This window comes from Stegodyphus dumicola, chromosome 4 (assembly GCF_044657685.1).
Source record: "Stegodyphus dumicola isolate Sdum_Otavi_A_Nest chromosome 4, ASM4465768v1".
Taxonomy (NCBI): domain Eukaryota; kingdom Metazoa; phylum Arthropoda; class Arachnida; order Araneae; family Eresidae; genus Stegodyphus; species Stegodyphus dumicola.
Genome location: NC_140771.1, coordinates 35,389,958 through 35,410,129, shown reverse-complemented (window position 1 = coordinate 35,410,129; position 20,172 = coordinate 35,389,958). Strand labels below are relative to the sequence as shown.

At 30.6% G+C, this 20,172-nt stretch overlaps 1 protein-coding gene across 2 annotated transcripts in view; it reads left to right on the top strand.

Moving 5' to 3' along the window:
- fand (Pre-mRNA-splicing factor SYF1 fand) overlaps window positions 1–20,172 on the top strand; it is a 123,107-nt gene that overhangs the window by 49,055 nt on the left and 53,880 nt on the right. For both annotated transcript variants that reach the window (XM_035368404.1, XM_085814722.1), the window contains exons 7-12: window positions 4,909–4,968; window positions 10,500–10,584; window positions 11,447–11,519; window positions 11,636–11,714; window positions 16,688–16,807; window positions 16,993–17,093. In XM_035368404.1, the coding sequence (XP_035224295.1) occupies window positions 4,909–4,968; window positions 10,500–10,584; window positions 11,447–11,519; window positions 11,636–11,714; window positions 16,688–16,807; window positions 16,993–17,093 (518 nt within the window). The remainder of the gene's footprint in view (window positions 1–4,908; window positions 4,969–10,499; window positions 10,585–11,446; window positions 11,520–11,635; window positions 11,715–16,687; window positions 16,808–16,992; window positions 17,094–20,172) is intronic.

Below are 20,172 nucleotides of genomic sequence, written 5' to 3'. Positions count from 1 at the left end.
ATGGGAAATGCAAACAAGAAGAATTAGAGAAAATGCCTAAGAATAAAAGATCTTTTTTAACTGGCATCATAGTCTGGCCTGTTTTGGAAGAGAATTTAGAGAAATGGACAGCATAGCTGAGAAAAGGAATTATCAGTGTCAACAGTTAGAATCCACCTTCAAGCAAAAGTAATTGCTAAACAAATGGGCATTAAAAACTTCATTAGTGGACCTAATTCGTGGTTAGATTTATGGAATGAAAGAAATTATCTGACAGAAGCTTCCTGTGTACTGGCTTGAAAAAAAGAAAAAAAAAAGAAAAAAAAAAAAAAAAAAAAAAGATTGCTTTTTTGGAGTACGCATTTAATAAAATTAAAGAACAAAATTTGAATAGAGGGAAAATAATTAATATGGATGAAGGGCCCATTATTTTTGGTTGTCCTCCAAACAGACCTGTTCATTCAGCAAGTAAAAATACTATTTCTTCTTTGACAATTGGGAATGAAAGGATTTCTTTTACTTGTGTTTAGGGATGTGTCAGCAATGAAGTGAAGTTTAATCCCTTTGATAATTTTCAAAAGAAAAACAGTTCCAAAAGAAAACTTCTTTAAAGGGTTATTATTTGTGCTAACAAAAAAGTGATAGATGTGCAAAAAAGTAATGTTCCTTTGCCAGAGAAGAATTTATTAAAAAAAAAGGAAAGTTTTTTTTTTCCCTTACAAGACTTGAAGACTCAATCTCAATATTCTGGATTGAGTGCCATCTCATTTAGTAGATACTGTATAATTTGAAGTGAAAAACTTTGCATCGATGTCTCAGTGATACCAGGTGAACTTACAGAAATTTTACAGCCACTGGATCAATGAAATTTTCAAGCACAAGCTATGAAAGTAGTGGAGGGGGGGAATGGATGCAAGGAGGACTTCATTCCTTCACAAATTCTGGATGGATGAGAAAAGCTTCATGTGAGAAGGTCACATTGTGGATCCATAAAGCATGGCAACCAATTCGAGCTGATACAATCTTATCAGCTTTTACTGAAATCATTGAAAAAAAAAGGAAAATGATGATAGCGATGTTGGAAGAAGTGATTTAGAACTGTGATGAAAATGATCTTGATGATTGTTTGTTAGTTTATTTAATTCTGACATTGATGAGTCAGATTTTGAAGTCTTTGTATAGATAAATGCAGTTTATTTTAATTGTAAAATTCTGTTTGATTATTTAATTTATGTATTCGTTTTTCATAATATGGTAATTTATAGTGATAAGCAAAGTTTACCCAACCTGTAAAAAAAATGTCTCTTGGAAATCATCAGAGTTTGTTTTTGGCAAGATCAAGGTATACTTTTTATAATTATGTGGTAAATGTAAAAATATTATAAATGATGATTACATCAGTATTGAAAGGAACGAACTACTGAATAAATGGATAACAAGTGCCATTTTTCGGAATGCTTATGCTTTGTTGCGACATATACAGTGGTGTGACTATCCGATAAACTTTGACTTTTTCGTCAATTACCCTGTGTGTGGGATATACACCAGGGTGGCTAATCTACCCAAATTACAGTAAATTCATATTACACTCTTTTACACCAAAGTTGTTTGGTTAATTGGCGTAAAAATGTATAAGTTTTTGCTTATGTAACTTTTTTTTTTTTTTTTTTTTTTTTTTTGTAGTAATTTCAACCTTAACTCGGAACTACATATGTTTATAAATTTCTGTGACAAGTGAATAAAGTGATCTTAGTTCCGTTCATAAATTAAGTAAAATAACATTAGAATAAAGCTACATGGCTATAAAATGTAAGATTCCTTATCACTTTCACAACTTTTTTAACACTAATTAATTTAATGTTGAAATTTAAAATGTGCTTAGTACAGTCAAAAGTCGTTAAACCGGACTCCTCAGCAATTCGGTGATTCCGGATTATCGATTTTTCCGTATTACAGATCATCAGTTTAAATCTGGTAAGATGGCATGCAGAAATTACAAAATTAAAAATATGAAACCGTAATTTATGAAATAAAGAACAATTATGATCTAAAAGGGTATCAAAATTTACAAAAAGAAAAAGCTTAATATTTATTTGTTTACTTTATTCAATATTTCTTTCAATGTAAGTTGTTTAAGTTGCTTCGTTGCATGTAATAATACTTTCTCTTTAATTCTATTAAACAAACATAATTTCTTGTTTAGTTACAAAGTTCCGCTGTTCAAGTTCTATAATTGCTGTGTCGAGAATACCGACTAATTTGTCAATCGAAATTTTTTCGTTTTCAATAACCTCTGTTACTTTCTTCACTATCGGAAGCGATAATTATAATGACGAGGAACTTGTTTTAAATCATATCAAAGACGGAGTACATCGAGATGAAATACTACATTTGGTAAGGAATTATAAGCCAAATAAAAGAAAAACATCTGCCCTGAAGATAAGGATAGTGCTGACAGATCAACTTCTAATTCATTCCCCACCGAGCAGCGTGAAATTGATAAACAGATTTCGGATTTCGAAACATACTTTCGGTTTAGGTCCTTTATATATTAACAAATATATATCGGAAATTCTATTTGATATAATCGAAAGTTTAAGCTTACTTTTATAAAATTGCTCTAACGGTCTGCAAAAAATAATAAGCCAGATCCAATTCGAAGATTAAGGAACAACGCATTCTGCAACATTAACTGAATTAGATAATTTTAGCTTAGCTTACACCGTCCGTTATACATTATATATGTGTAAACGTTTTATGAGCATGCGCATAAGCATATTCGCAGCCGTAAAGGTCTTACGCGCGCACGTAAATGCCTATGCACAGAAGTTTGTAGCTTTGAGGTCTGGATTATAGATCATTCCGGATTATGGGTGTCCGAATTAACAACTTTTGACTGTACAGGGTTCGTAGCGGTCCTTACAAGTGCTTGTAAGTCCTTATATTTGAAAATAAAATATAAAGGCCCTTGTAGGTGCTTACTTTTTCTTTAAAGCCCTTATTTTTTTGTTTTTAGTGCTTATTTTTTGCTTTTAGTGCTTTTTTTTTAATGAAAGCGCATTTTTTCCCCTTACCAAAGCTGAAACTAAATAAACAACTTTTCTTCCTTATATGGAACGTCAGATGGTGAATCATACTCCAGGAAATAGCTTTCTCTCCCTTTCTCTGCATTAACGTTAACTTTTAGTGCACATGAGAGTACAGACAAGTGCACGTCGTTCTATTGGTCAAAGAATTGCAAAAGCCAGTACATTCGGTTTTCTTTTCCTCCTACCCAAATACTACACACGTTTGAATTTCTATCAAGATTTTATTAATTTGCTTTCTTATTCCACATGGTCAGTTCATATTCGCGTTTATTATGATCGTTATGCTTATATTATGAGCATATGTATGAATATTTATAATAATTTAGTTGCAGTAACTGCTGAAGTATAGATAAACTTCCAAAAATGGGTAAGTGTTTTTTTAACACAGATTAGCTTTCTAAGGAATAATATTCAGAATGGCTTAAATAAAGGGAAAGTAATCGAATAGTCAAAATAATTTCATTTTTTTGGCCAATGCATTATACAGTAAGAAGGTTCTCCCCTTTCTCTGCAAAATCCTGAATATTGAAACCGTTGCAGTTCGCTAGAAAACGAGCAACAGACTTTTTTTTTTTTTTTTTTTTCACTTTCCAATCTTGATTGAATAGGACTAAAAGTTCTGCGGTCTACCAACCCAAGTGGAGAATGATTCTATTCCAGAAATTTAACGCAATCTGTGTAAAATTAGAATGAAAAACACCCCAGATTGGTAAGTCTCTTTCTTTTCCTTTATTTAGTTCTTTATTCTCCGAATACCGGCAGCTGTTGATTCCGATTTCGTAATATCACATGCAGAAGAATTACAGTGCACATATTGTGCAATAACGTTTGTGATATTTTGCAGAGATAATTAATTTTGATGTTCAGTCTGAGATTTGTTTATGAACACTTAAAAGATTTTTACTGTACTTGTTAAGCAGAATATTTTTCAGTTCTATTGGTCTATTTTGACATGATGCACATATTGAAATGTCAAAAGCATTTATTTAACCGAAAAATCTAATGAATGGCTACTATGTACCCACCGCTCCTCCTTTTCCAGTTACGCTCACTGTTGCCAGAAAATTTTCAACTAAAGTAGCAAAAGAGACTCGAAAAGTCACAAATGACATCGAAGATCACGTGATTTTTGTGACATCATAGTTACGCTTGGTCATATGACCTCTGACGTCATCACAAATTTCAGTATGTTAGAGACTATATTCGATCCTTAATGGTTTTAATTACGTATCTTAGCTTTAACGAAAATTTTAAACCACATTGCTCATTTTCAATTGTTTAAATATCCATTCTTTTTGTAATTAATTCTCATTTAATTTAGATTTCTGTTTTTAAAATAATTTGTAAGACATTCCTCACGTTAAGATTGTTAGTTCTTTTCTACTAAATTTTTTTAGAGTTGGCAGTTTTTTTTTTAGGTGCGAAGCAAATACAATAAATATGGATTATTATTATTTATTTTCTCTATTTTAACTGAAATTTTATCATTAAATCATGTAATATAGTTTAGTTATGCAGTTTTTATTCTCTCATTGTAAACTAGTTCTGTAAATTGAATTGCTATTTAAAATTAAAAAAAAAAAAAAAGTATTTGTTTTCCATGGTTGAGGTAATGCTCATTCTCTCTAAATACTGCATTTTTCATATTTTAAATTACAGATCTAATTTTTCTTTTAAGGTTTTGCAGTTGTGTAGTGTAATTAGACAGGTGCTTTTTTTTTTTTTTTCTTAAAATGTGCTCGAAAAGTGCTTATTTTTTTAACTAAAATGTGGCTACGAACCCTGTTAGTAATATTTTGTTAAGCTAGAAGTTTATAATTACGAATTTTGTTTATTTCAGGCAAGGGATATATATGAAGAGGCAATTAATACAGTTATGACAGTTCGAGATTTTACTCAAGTAAGGGAATTTATTCATTTATTTTATAGTAGAGTTCCAATAATCTGTTCACCTTAGGACAAAAGGATTATGTGGAGTAATCAATTTAGACGAATATAGATTATGTCTTCCTAAATTTTGCTTCAATTTTTTTTGTTAAATACAGGTTGTTTCTCTTAACTAACTAACTGAAGCACACTGAAAGCATTAGAATTATTTAAAAAAGACATGCTAAATATAAAAGTATTGTAATTTTTAAACATAATTTATATGCAAAGAAAATAATTTCATTTGAAGAGAAATACCTCATAAACAGATTTTTAGGAAGATTCCTTTTATAGAGACACATTAAAGAATTATTTGTTAAAACAAAATATAATCCACCAATAAGCTGAGGAAAACTAAATAAATGCTTTACAAAATAGCCAACAGTGTTTAAACCTGACAAAAATCTTTCAATTCCTTTTTCCAAGGTTCTTTCTCAGTTGCCTATAGATGTAAACGTACTTGCTTCTGGGCAGAAAGTAAACAAACTAGTCTAAACACAATGTCTGGAAATTTGTGAATGTTAAATTTTTAAAATATAGGACATAATTTTAAAATCAAAATTTAAACATAAATTTCAAATTAATTTTAAAAACAATAAAAATGCACCAGGTGAACTTACAGAACTTTCACTTTAAATAAACTGCACCAAAAATAGCAGTTTATTTAAAGTGAAAATTTGCCAAGATTCATAATCTTAGTTTAAAAAAAAGGGGAGTGATGCAAGTGCAGAAAATATTAAATACTTAGGTAATAAAATAAATCCACTTCTTCAATCAAAATATGTTATAAATAGTGTTCTTAGAAATAGTTTTTTTAAATAGTGTTTTTATTTTCGTATGGATACAAGAAAAAATTGCAATTGAATTTGTCATGCAGAATTTTCTTGAAAATCAAAATTATTGTTTGTACATATTCCAAATTGAATGCGGCAAAATTGAATTACAAATATATGTGCATTAAATGTTCATGAATTGTTGGAACTCTGTTATATTTTTTATGTGTATCTGTACTTTTGCTGGTTTACTTATCGAAAAATTAATTTTCTTCCCTAAATCATATTTTTATGTGTACTAGTGCATAAAATTTATTTTATGGTATATTAAATTAATTGTTTACTTTTAATTTTTTAACCTTTCATGAATTTTATAATGTATAATATAATAAATTGTATAATTTTTATTTTATTATTACAATTTTATGGGATATTTTAAAACTGAGCATTAGGATAAAATGAATTTTTTAAATTTATATTAATTAAATAGGATATTATAAGAAATACAGTCAAAAGTCTTTAATCCGGACCTCAATGCTACAAACTTCCTGCGCATGCGCATATGCTTTTACGCTTGCACATAATATTTTTACGCATGCGTGTTTAATGTATAACGGACGGTATAAGCTAAGCTAAAATTATCTAATTATCTATTTCATTTAATGTTGCAGATTGCATTGTTCCTTAATCTTCTAATTGGATCCGGCTTATTATTTTTTGCAGACTGTTAGAGCAAATTTATAAGTCTAAAAGAATTTTCGATTCTGAACCTGCCAAAGGATCAACAAAGTGAAAGCATGTTTCGATGTCCATCAAACAAAATGTGCAATCGCTGCAGAAAAATGGATAAAGGCATATCCTTTGTTTCTCTAACCATTCTGAAATCTGTTTATCAATTTCACGCTACTCCGTTGGGGGGGGGGGACGTCGTGGCGTGCAATGGACTGGAAGTTGATCTGTCAGCTCTATCCTTATCTTCAGGGCAGATATTTTTATTTTATTCAGCTTATAACTCCTTACTAAATGTAGTATTTCATCTCTATGTACTCCGTCTTTGATATGATTTAAATCAAATTCCTCATCATTATAAATATCATGAATACACATGAAATAGTTTTCTGGTTGCAATTTTCTAATTTCGACTAAGCATAATGTTTGCTTTACGCATGCGTGCATTGAGAGAAATGTTTAATAAAGTAAACAGATAAATATTAAGCTTTTTTTTTTTTTTTTTTTTTTTTTTTTTTTTGTAAATTTTGATACCCTTTAGATCATAATTGCTCTTTATTTCATAAATTGCGGTTTCATATTTTTAATTTTATAATTTCTGCATGCCATCTTACCAGATTTAAATTGATCTATAATTCGGAAAAAACGATAATCCGAAATCGCCGAAGTTCCGACGAGTCTGGATTAAAGATTTTTGACTGTATAAAGAAACAATGCAGAGTAATTGAAAATTTATATGCATAATGTATTTGCACATTTCATACTGTAATAGATAGTGTGTAATAATCTACTATTGCTAAGTTTAGACACATGGCAGTGTGTCAGCCAAGTTCGGAACAGATGGAAAAGAAAACGGCAAGGCACAGACCATGTGAATCTTGCACGAACCATTTTGAGATACTTTCGGCTACTCTATACTCAAAAGCTATTAGACCTACAAATTTGCAATTTTGTATGTCTAATAGAGCTCCCTTGATCCCTTAAAATCCCAAATTTCATTAATATACCTCTTGTAGTTATGGAATTATTAATTGTCATTTTTATCACTCATTGACTGTCTCACTCATCACAAGTCTAGACCACTTCTAAATGACTTAAATACTTAGATATATCTAGTGAAAGGTAATCTTCAAAATTTAATAATGAATTAGTAAGTAATCGATTCTGTATTGAATCATCTGCCATGTGTGCAGAGTTGAATTTGCAACTACTTTTTAGACTCTAGAAGTGGTTACAAGTTTGTTCAAAGAATTTTGGAATATCTAAATAGATCTATCAGAAAGTTATAACAGTCTTATCTTAAATGTGCAACCTATCATTGTTCAGTTTAATCCTTGGAAGCTTGTAATGGTTCGTGTTAAAGATTTGCATCCAACTGATAAAGAGGGTTGTTGCTTACATATTAATTGATAATTGCCATTTCCACAAAGTTGATTAGTAGTAATTTGCTGTTAAATATCTTTCTTTCTATTGCAATCATATGTCATCTTACCATTGCCAACAGTAGATAAATTATGCTTCAATTGTAAATGCAGTTTTCTTCCTTCATACTAATTCTCCTCTTTTATTCTTACAATTTCTTTGTATTTATTAGGGTTGCAGTTCCGGAATATATGCATTATTGATTGATGTATGTTTTACATTCATTGTATTGTAAGCTTGTGAATCTTGCTACCAAGCTTGTATAATGCCTTATAATCCTTTGTAATCTTTTTTGTCTAATGTTGAAGAAAAAGAAATATATTCTATTACCATATCTTGATGAATCCCAGAACTGTAAAATTAAAATGAGGTTTTAGTTAGTCAATATAATAATGAAAATTACTTTAATGGTAAGGAGAACAGAGTGAAAAAATTATGATTCTAACATATATTGGACTCTTTCTCATTGGCAGATATCAGTTGGTATGGCTCTTTGGCCATGTAGCTGAAAGATCAATGCTAAATTGGGAAATTATAATAGGAACATTAAGCGCTGCAGTGCACTTATGGTACATAATTGGAAGTCCTGAAATTTTTTAGTGGAACAGGGAAATTGTGTCTCCTATTAAATACCTTGAAATCATTCTTAATGAAAAATCCAAAGCTGTAAATTTACAATGTATGTACATGCTTGTATTTAAAAATGGCTTTTTTTGAATTTTGGGTAAACTAAATTGGTCTCTGTATACAAGAAGTTTAAAACAGCAGTTAATAGAACGTTATTGAGACTATACATGGTTGCTATAGTTAGTCATATATATCATGGAAAATTATTGTCAAGAAAAAAATAAAGAAGCCATTATTGTATAGTTAATAGCTATAGAAATCCATAGGGGTAAAGCCCATGGTAATAAGATGGTACTTTCTGATTATCAGTACCCCTCCCCCCAACATATACAGAAAGTGCCAGTGAGTATTGATGACTTTGTGTATTGTCAAAAATGTTTGAATATTTTTACATCTCATATGTAGTCATTTATAAATAATAATTTGAAAAGCAATTTATGAACGGGAAAAATAATCTAATGGCTGATATTTATATTTTTACAGCTGGCATATGCTATTCATTGAAATGACAGCTAAATGTAAAGCTTGTAAACTTGCATGTATGTAAGCACATGTATGGCTCATGCATGAGTTGGTTGGTGTCACATGCATACTAACAAATGGGCCAAAAAACATGACAGTTCGTCTGAATGGTCAAACCCGGAGGTATGGGTAATCAGAAAGTACCATTAGGACTTCAGAATGCACTGGTAGTTTGACCTAGGTCCATATCACAGCAAACATACTGGCTGCATGGACATTTTTATTGTTTTCACCTTGTGTAAGCATGGATTCAAACCAGTTTCTCTTAGAAAGTTGTCTGTGAAGATATCCCTTCCCTTAGAAAGATAGTCTTAATATGCTTTGCTTATCCGAATTTTTATTAATATATTAATTTTTAATTAACCACTGTGCTGATGCTGAAGTTATAGTAAATACATAACTAATTAAATGCAATAGAATGCATACTACATGGTAATCTAAAATTTTAAGATTTGAATATTAAAGTGAAAGAGAATTCAAGAGCAATAAAAATGGCTAAGCCTTTCTTGCTTTGTCATTTCTAATTTTAATTTTTTTAAAATTTTTATTTAGTTTCTATTTATTTTTACTTATTGGATGTTTTATATCATATTAAGAAATTGAGAACATTTAACCACATTTGTATGATTAATGTAGTTTTACATAAATTCACAGACAAAAGAGAAACTTTTCTTTTTCGCAGACAACTTTCTAAGAGAAACTGGTTTGAATCCATTTACTAATTGTTATTTTAGTTTCATGAAGTGTTACATCATATCCTAGAAGGTTTTCAACAAAAGAAACACACTGGTGGCATTTTTCTCAACATAGCCAAGGCTTTTGATCGTGTCTGGATGGACTTCCTAATTTGCAAACTATACAGTCTGGGTTTCCAAGATTATATTATACACATAGTTAAGTCTTATCTAACAGGTGGACACTTTGTCATTCGCATTGCAAACACATATTCAATCAGCCAAGCTGTACTAGCCGGCAATCCACAAAGGCCCCCTTTGGGCCCCATATTTCTCAACATTTGTGTGAATGACATTCCTAGCACTTCTAACACTACACTTGCAGTGTACACTGATGACAGAGATTCTTGCAGAAGGGACATAATCCTTCTGCAAGAATTCTGAGTCCAGTCATCCAACACTAACTGTACTAAACTTTACATATTGTATTATGTATTACACACCAGTTCTTGCATTATTAGATCATTCATTTAAGTTAATTTGGAATTCATTTGAAAGTATGAATTTTTTCCATTAGGGGTAGGGTCTCGAACTCAGGCACCCTGGTGTCTAATGCTGTTCCAGAGAGGAGTATTTGAAATGCAAAAAAAGTTAAATTTCATTTCCTGAATTTTATGGTGTCTGTCAATGTGTTTATGTCTTTGCTTATTATGTTTTTATATAGTAATAATTATTAATTTCCAATTTCTGTTTAACAGGTTTTTGATGCATATTCACAGTGCGAAGAAAGTTTGATCAAAGCAAAAATTGAATTAGTTCAGAAAGGAAATTCAACAGAGGAAGGTACTTTACTTTTAAGCAAAAAATGGTTTTTTGACCTCTATATGTGTGTTACCTATTTTTCTAAATTTCATACGCTGAGTATATTAAGCTTCTGTCTATGTATATTATGTTTTTGTTATTTAAAAAAAATGTATTATATACAAATGTGAATATTGTGGGTATCAGTGAATATTTTTAATCAGCTAAATTCTTTATGTTTAATTACTCTTTAATTTATTCTTATGTTTATGCTTTAATTTTGTTTAGTATAATATTAAAATATTAATTATGTATTATTTCAAATAATTTAGTCTAGTTTAAAATTAATTTCTTTGCATTACTTTCAAATTTCCTGTTCTGAAATGAATTCCTTCACATAATATTTCTGTTTATACAGTGTTGGTGTAAATGTAAGTATTATACCATTTAAGAAAAATGTTCATTATGCAGATGAATAAGTAAATCTACATTAAGAGAGGTTATTATGCAGTAGTTTTTAAATTCTATTAACAACATGAATGCTGAGGATGCTAAAAATAAAAAATGCACTTCATAAACTACCATTAAAATCTGTTATTATCTCTATTATTATGTATATCTTAAATATAACACAAAAATGGTTTTAATTTATTGTTGTATATACCTTTATTTACATTTGTCTGACAACAATGAGGAAATATTTTACTCATTAATAAATCAGGATTATAGATCACATATGCGATAACCACAGTATCACAGCTTCTGTGCTGTTACCTCTCCAAAAGTTTAGTTTAATTGTATTTTGTAGGAAATTAATGATTTAATCTTTTTTTTTTTTTTTTTTTTTTTTTGTGTGTGTGTGTGTGTCTTTGTCTTTTAATACGTCTCTGTATTATGTTTGTAGATACCCTTGAACTAGATTTAAGACTCGCGTGGTTCGATTATTTACTGGAAAGAAGACCTCTCTTATTAAATAGGTAATTTCTTGCTATTTTATGTTTGATCTGTAGTTCATGTTATCTTTTGATTAATTTTCATGATAACCTCATTATTTTCATAATATCAATTTCCATAATTAATATGTTTTTTGTAGTGTCTTGTTGAGGCAAAATCCACATAACGTACATGAATGGCATCGGCGCATCAAACTTCTGGAAGGAAAACCCAAAGAGGCAAGTTTTTAAATTCTTTGGATGATAATCAAAAAGTTAGTGACAGTATAAAATTTTACTCTTAGTGTTTCTGAGAAGTAAATTTGAAGTTCAAATTTAGTTTGAGCAATGCATATAGAATGTATTTATATGAATTATAGCATAAATAAATTTTTTAAACTTGAAGAATACACACATACACACATATGTTCACATGCATTTAACTTATATACTGAAAACTGATCTATAAAGTAAGTACTGTTTACGCATATCTCCTGCATTTCTGACAGCAAGAAGGTTGTGTGTGCATAGTTAACATAGTTCAACTCAAGAAGAATTAGCGTAGCCATTTTGTTTATTGAAATTAACATTTGAAGTCATTGTTTATTGGCAGTCATGTTTAAAACTATTGGCCAACCTGCCAACTGGGAATTAAGAGCCATTATCAAGTTGAATGCTAGAATTGTTTGACCTTGTGAAATTGATCATCACATAAGTGAAACTTACAAAGAGTACTCGATGAGTGAAGGTATGATGTGAAAGTCTGTTAGGAGATTTAACGAAGGAAAGGAAAATGTCCACAACAAGGAACGCAGTGGACACCCTTATTGATCACCAAAGGATTGGTGTGCTGCATTGATGAAAAAGTTCATCCAATAGACAATTCACAGGTTTGCATTGTCAGTGCATTTTTGAAATATTTCACGATTTTTATTATGTGAAATTGTGACTTGACATTTGTACTACAGAAAATTGTACTCTCAATGAATATCAAAACACTAATGGGCATTTTAAAATGGAAACTCGTGGGAGCAGCCATGAAGTTTTTGCTGCACAAGGGAATGATTTTTTCAAGGAGTTTGTTACTAGCAATGAAACATGGATTTGTTACGATACATCTGAAATGAAACGACAATCACTGGAATGGCTAATACTGGTTTCCCAAAACTAAGCCACCTCTTTCTTTAAAAAAAATCATGTACAGCATTTTTTGGGACTGTCAAGGATTTCGTTAGTTTACTAGATGGAATGAGGCACAACAGTCATGTGACATTAAAGAAGTTACGTTGATTGATACAGAACAAAAGGTGTGGACTATTGATTTCTGGTATTGTGTTCGTGCATGACAAAGCACGACCTTACACAGCATGTGTAATGAGGATGCTGCTTGATTCATTTTGCTGGGAACAATTTTGTCATTTGCTTTATAGTCAGACATAGCTCCATCTGACTTCCATTTGTTTTCTTATCTGAAGAAATTTCTTGCTGGCCAGCACTTTGCAAGTGATGATGAGAACAAGGAAAACTTCTAGAACTGGTGCAAGTTGCAGGCAGCCAAATTCTATAAAGTAGGCATGTTGCAGTTAGTGCCAAGATATGACACATGCCTTAATTTGCATTCTGAATATGTTGAAAAGCAGTTCAAGGTCTATAGATTTTTTTCTGTATTGAAATACAAATGAAAACATATTTCTTATCTTTTTTAATACCCAAACAGTATTTACTTCCTGGATTAGCTTTGTACAATGCTCTGTGTTCTGATAAGGTAATCAGCAGGCTTTCAAAATTTGCAGTCAGAAGTGAGAAATGAAAAGGGGCATAAAATATTAAAGTACTCATAGTTTAAAAAAAAGAAAAAAAAAAAGTAAGTAAAAATTGCACTGAAAAACAGCCAACCTGCATGACATTCTCTGTGTGTTGTTATCTTCAATGAAAGAAATACAAGTGAAGAATCATAGGGCTATGTAAGGAAATCTCCATAATTTCAGATGATTTTGGTATTTTATGATGGTATTAACCTGTAACAGGGAAATCAAATATTGGGACATAACCGGAGATGTGCGGTCACAGAGACCGCATCTCATTATGATTTAAATAAAATGTTCTAATCAAAATATTAAAATTTTATTTTACCCATACATTCTATAAACACTTATCTTCAAACAGGGGGGGGGGAATTATTTTACAAACAAATCGATCAACACAAAGAACATCTTTTCACCAACATGAACTTTTTTTTATGAAAAACCACTTGCAAATGTAAATTATGCAAATCAAACCAGAATAACTATTATTTTTATGAATAATAATTATTTTCCAATAATTTAACATATAATAGATACATTCAGGTGAAAAATAAAAATATTTTACAAAACATTAAAAAAAATGACAATACCTTAACTATCAGTAATACCATTGTGTTCTTGCAAAAATTATCAACTTACTCAGCATATTCTTGTGTACATTCGTGACATAATTTTTGTGAACATACCAAACAAACTGGCGTTTTACAATCATAAATACGAAGTTTTCAGTTCTTTCTTTTTCTCTAATATTTCGTTTGTGAAAAGGAGTTCCGTTTCACCCAATTTTCCATATGCTCTCCTGGAAGATAAGCGTGAGAGTTCTCGCATTTCGTTGAGGTTCAGTACATGACCATTTGAAATGGTTTCTCCCATAACAATATTTGTAGATGAAATGGTTTCAGTCTCTGGTTCAGTGCATTCGTTGTCAGATTCAGAAAATTCTGATGTTGTGGAATGCAAACTTTCATTTGCAAAATCTTCGTAGCATTCATCTTCATCGCTAAATTCACTTCCTACTTCATCAAGAATTCTTTGCAGCTATTCTGCAAAACGTGAATCAGAAGGATATACGATATTTCTTGGACCAAGTGTCAGAGCCATGTTTCCACCTGGGAGAGAAGTCATAACACTGAGAAGGAGGTGCGGTTTGACATACTGCTCTCGGACAAAGGACTAGAATTTCACAATGAAGCGGATGCAAAAAATGTTAGCCAATGGGTGAGAATTATCACCATCACAAAAGGAGAAGCTAGCAGGAGAATCTACTCAATCAGACTAAATATAGAATAGAGGTGATAGGAACAACACCTGTAGCGGTATCTGAGACCGCACCTCCTCAGTTACGGGTTAAACATTAATAACAGACTTAAGGAATATGTCAGATATTTATGGTTAATGTCATTATTTAATTATGTTTTTAGAAATAATGGTCATTTTCAGAAATAGTCTTGTCAAGAAAGTGGGCACCATGAGAAGTTTCACAATGTATTATGAGCTCTGAGGCATTATATTATCTTCAGTTAATCAGTTATTTGATGCTGTGTATTTAGTCAGATGTAAAGCAGTTTAAATCATGACACTGCTTCTAAAAATGTGTTGATTATTTTCAAAAGGGGAAGTCAGTCAATAAATGTGATGTATAAATAAATCCTATTAAAAAAAAAAAAAAAAAAAGAAAGAAATAGGAAGAAGACATATTTTGCAGAATGATGAGATTTTGTATAAGGTAGACAAGTAGAATAGTGTTGCAATCATATCAAGATTCCCCCCCCCCCACGTCTGATAAGATTTCACAATTGATTGTTTTTTACATTAAAAAAATTCAGACTTAATTTTTCATAAAATTAATTTTCAGTTAAAAAAGAAGAGTTAAAATCTTTCCTATCATTAAAGAATAAGTAATGATGTTATCAATAAAAGAAACTCAAAAGAGGAAAATGGTAAAATCATAAATGAATGCTAGCAAAAATTAGGATCTTTCTAATTTTATGTTTAGGGAGGATACTTATTTTGAAAAACAAAATAAGTCTAGTTTGAAGGAAGAAAATAGGAAGATTATTTTATGGGGAGGGGTGAGGGCAAGGGAGATTAATTCATTAGTTTCAATTCATGGAAAATGAGTTCATGAAGTGTGGTTTTAATACATCTTGTTATTTTAGGTACTGGAAACATTACACGACAATGATTGCTAGGAAAAGGATCGTAATTTAATAATGCAGAATATTTAAAATAAATCTTTGAATTATTTGAGAGCAATAGAAAAAATTTCGTAAATTTGTTTATAATGGACATAATGCACCTTCCTTTATTAGGAATGACAGAACAACATGGAGAATCACTTTCAAACACTTCAGGGATAAATCTTTGAATTGATTGAGAGCAATTGAAAAAATTTACTAGATTTGTTTATAATGGACATAATGCACCTTCCTTTATTACGAATGACAGAACATGGAGAATCACTTTCAAGCACTTCAGGGATATATGTGGTGTAACATAGAGGTAGAATTAGTATGTTTCAATTAAACAAGCTGATTAATTAATTAAACAAACAAGTACTTGATTATTTAACCCTCTGAGCATTACGGTTTACCTGAAATTTCAAAGTTCCTCAAAATGTCATGAATAAGTGATAGTTTCTTGATTTTAATTAAAAAATGACTCTTTCATTATGTACCTTGATTCCTTTTCTTCCAATATACATCCAAACTGAAATCAGATACACTAAAAGCTAGCAGAAATTTTTATGTATAATGAATGTGGAAGGCAACCTTCTGTATGGAATTTTCCGGCCTTAACCGTGAGAGGGTTAATAATACCTTTTAAAGAAATCAAAAAGAAACATCAGTGTTTCAAATCAAAGGTAAAATTAGTGTTTTTCAAATGAATAGGTTGAGTATTTGACTATTTAATAATATCTTTTAAAGAAATCGGAAGGAAAGATTATTTGTTATGTATTTATAACGAAAGTGATTTGATGACCTTTATTGATTCTCTTTGAATATAAAACCATCTTTTAATGATTTACTTGAAATTTTGTATGTTTGCGTATGTGTGAAGACAGATCTTTATGAATTAGCAGCAGTTTTTGGGGGAGGAGAGGTTGTATAAATTTTAAATGAGTATTCAAGTATTCAAATTAACAGAATTAGATACCAATTAATTCTTTAAGAAAAATGCACCAAGAAATGCAAAATTTTCTTGTTTATTGACATGTTATAATTAATCATACTATATAAGAATTAATAAAAGACTTTTTAAAATATTATCTGTATAAAAAGATTAGATCTTCAATTCATATAAAGCTTTTTTGAAGAACAATGATAGTGTTTCTCATATTTTTGAAAATAAATTTGCCATAAAAATATTTTGTTTTATAAACTTATATCATAATTTTTACTGTTTTAGATTGTGAGTACTTATACAGAAGCTGTGCAAAAAGTGGATCCTAAATTAGCTTGTGGGAAACTGCACACATTATGGGTTGCATTTACTAAATTTTATGAAAGCCATAAGCAACTTAATGACGTAAGTGTAATAACAAGAAGCATTCTTATAGCTCATTTACATGCACTTTAGTGTATGTAAATGAATGTTTAGTATGTAAATGTAAATGTTTAGTGTAAATTTTTTACTTGTGTAATTTCATAATTACGCTTGAAATAACATAATTTCACTTCAATACATAATTTTACTTGAAATTATTTCTTTAGGCAAGAATAATATTTGAGAAGGCAGTCCAAGTTCCTTATACAGAAGTTGATGATTTAGCTACTGTGTGGTGCGAATGGGCAGAAATGGAAATTCGTCATAAGTTTGTATTTTCTATTAGTTGCAGTTGTCTCTTGAATTTATTTGCATGTATCTCAAAAAACTGTCTTACTAATTAGATATGTGTCAGTTAAACTTAGTAATACAGGAGAAAATGTAGTCTGGTTTAATTATTTTTTCTTTTACTTTCTATATGTTTTATATACTGTATTTTCTTCCCTTACGTGTTTTTTCTTCTAGCTTCATAATGCTAGGTTCTGAAAATAAAAATTAAAATAATAATAATAATAAAAAAAATTACATAATTTTCTCCTTCCTCTGTTATGCATAGTTTTTCCTTCTGTGGGCTACTTTATTGGTAAATTATAGTACCTTAAAAATGGTGTCAGTTGAAAGACTGAGAGAAACTATTACAGATAAGCTTCTTTTGTCAAAAACTTCTTATATATATATATGTCATATTTTGGCAGTCGGGCACACACATAGAGCTTGGCATGAAATGATGACACAGAAAAGGTTAGCTGTTTTGGTTCCACATTTTTATTCAATTCAAATGGTAAATCATTATTCTTTTAGATTCCTCAAGATTACATATGTAATAGTAATTTAGACTAAAATGTGATTAACTTTATTGCATCATACTATTTAAACAAAGAAAACTGATAGGAAGAGTGCCAGCGAAAGGGTTTTACAGCGGCAGGCAGAGAAAAGCAATCTGACGAAACCTGGCGCAAACTCTTCATTTACAGCAGCGATTATGTAACATGCCAGAATGTTCTCGAAAGTACTGGTCTAGAAGATCCTGAAAATTGCGGAAAGTTAATTAGAGGTTGCCTGTTCATATAGAGCAAAGCCATCGTATTTTTTATATATTATGTCTAAAGTAAGATGTGATGGCACACGCCCGAAGCCCCCTAGGTCATACTCCTAACATACCCTCAAAATTTTTATCTTTTTTATTTTATTGTTAGGAGAGTAATCTATGATTAAGAAATTGGCTTGGGTTTTTGCATATTTTTCATACCATCCACTATCCTCTGACCATAGTTTAGCACAGAAGTGCTACCACACACACACAAACACATATTTTTCACATAATTTTAGAAAGCACAAATTGTCTTCTGCATGAATCTGTAGCAAAATTTTCTTTTCTTTCTTCTTGTTGTAGGGTAATATTCATTTCTAGTTTCCAAAATTCTAAAAAAGACAAACTCCATATCTTTATTCACTTAAAATGGCAGATCATTATTCTTTCAGATTCTCCAAACACTACATATTCAATAATGATTTAAATTAAAATAAGGTTAAGGTTAATCTTTCAGTGTCATAACTATTCTAACAAAGGAAGGAAGAAGCGATCAGTGCAAGGTCTTATTGCAGCGATGGCAGGGAGCACTCTCTCGAAAGCTGGCCTAACACTTCATTTATAGCAGCGATTACGTAACATGCCAGAATGTTCTTGAAAGTACTGGTCTAGTGAGAAGATCCTGAAATTGCGGAAAGTTAATTAGAGGTTGCCTGTTCGTGTGGAGGAAAACCATTATATTTTTTGTATTTTACATATATATGTTGCATTAGTTTTATATCCATTTCAGAATAATTTCAAGCAGCTGATCCCATGTGCCCCTTTCTGTACATAACTTTCCATACTATGCTAAATCAGCTTCTTTCAAAATCTGTCAAAAGAGATTTACTGCAAAAGGCAAAAACTCCTGAAAAATTGATAAAATTAAATATTCTACATGAAACTCTTTGTTGTAATTTTGGAGATATAGATGTAGGTATTGCTACTGTGTCGAGTTTAGCTAAAGGTGAAATCTCTGATTTAAATAGAAGAGAATTCAGAGCTCAATGTAGAACCTTTTTGGTTAAACTTACATAAAAATAGTTGAAAGAAGCCTATTTAAGTTTAGCTTGGTCAAATACATTTCTTCATTAGATCCTAAACTCATTACGTTTAATGGATTTTTACATGATAAAAAGATAAAGAATTTACTGCCTATATGAAAGTGAATGGTTAAATTCTAAAGTTGCAGATAAATCAAAAGTGCATTTTAAAGAATTTTTTTTCAGAAGTAACTTGATCTTTTTTGATTAAAAAAAAAATCATTGCGGCGCGCAATGAATTGGAAGTTGATCTGTCAGCACTATCCTTATCTTTCAGGGCAGATGTTTTTATTTTATTTGGCTTATAATTCCTTACTAAATGTAGTATTTCATCTCGATGTACTCCGTCTTTGATATCATTTAAATCAAATTCCTCGTCATTATAATTCGCTTCCGATAGTGAAGAAAGTGACACAGAGGTTATTGAAAACGAAAAAATTTCGATTGACAAATTAGTCGGTATTCACGACACGGCAATTATAGGACTTGAACAGCGGAACTTTGTAACTGAGCAAAAAATTATGTCTGTTTATAGAATTAAAGAGAAATTATTATCACATAAAACAAAGCAACTTAAACAACTTACATTGAAAGAAATGTTTAACTTTTTGAAGCCGGCTGGTACAGCAGTTGTACCAGGAGAATGACTTTCTGTATTAGGCTGGCATTGGTACAACTGTCGTACCATGCATGCCCTCCCCATTTTAGAAAATCGCCTATCTGTAGATCTCTGGGTGGTCCATTGTCGCTGCTCAGAGTAGCCGCTGGCTACGCATTATTTCCCTCTTCTTATCAGTTTGGCTGCATTTTGGCAAAAACCACAGGTTTTGTCTCGCGCCAATATACTTGAAAATGAAATAGAGGCCATCTCTTTCTCAATCTGTCTCATAATTTTAATGCTAATTTTTTTATTACTGACTTTTGCTATGATTAAAACGTCAGCGATTTTGCACGCTCTTTAAGCTTACCATATTTAATGTTTTTTAACAAATAAGAATAGATTAATATTTTAGATTTAATGCCCTTCTAAAAAATAGGTAAAACCGCTTTTATCGTTTACTTCCTTTTCATACTTATGAATAATAAGATTTTATTTTGACATTTTTTTGTGGATTACATAAAACCCTTAAGAACTGTTAACTCTTTCAAAGTGCTTCTATTATGTAGGCAATTTTGTCTGATTTATCAGGAGATAAATAAGAGACAATTGTATGCATAATAGTTTTTGTGATTTT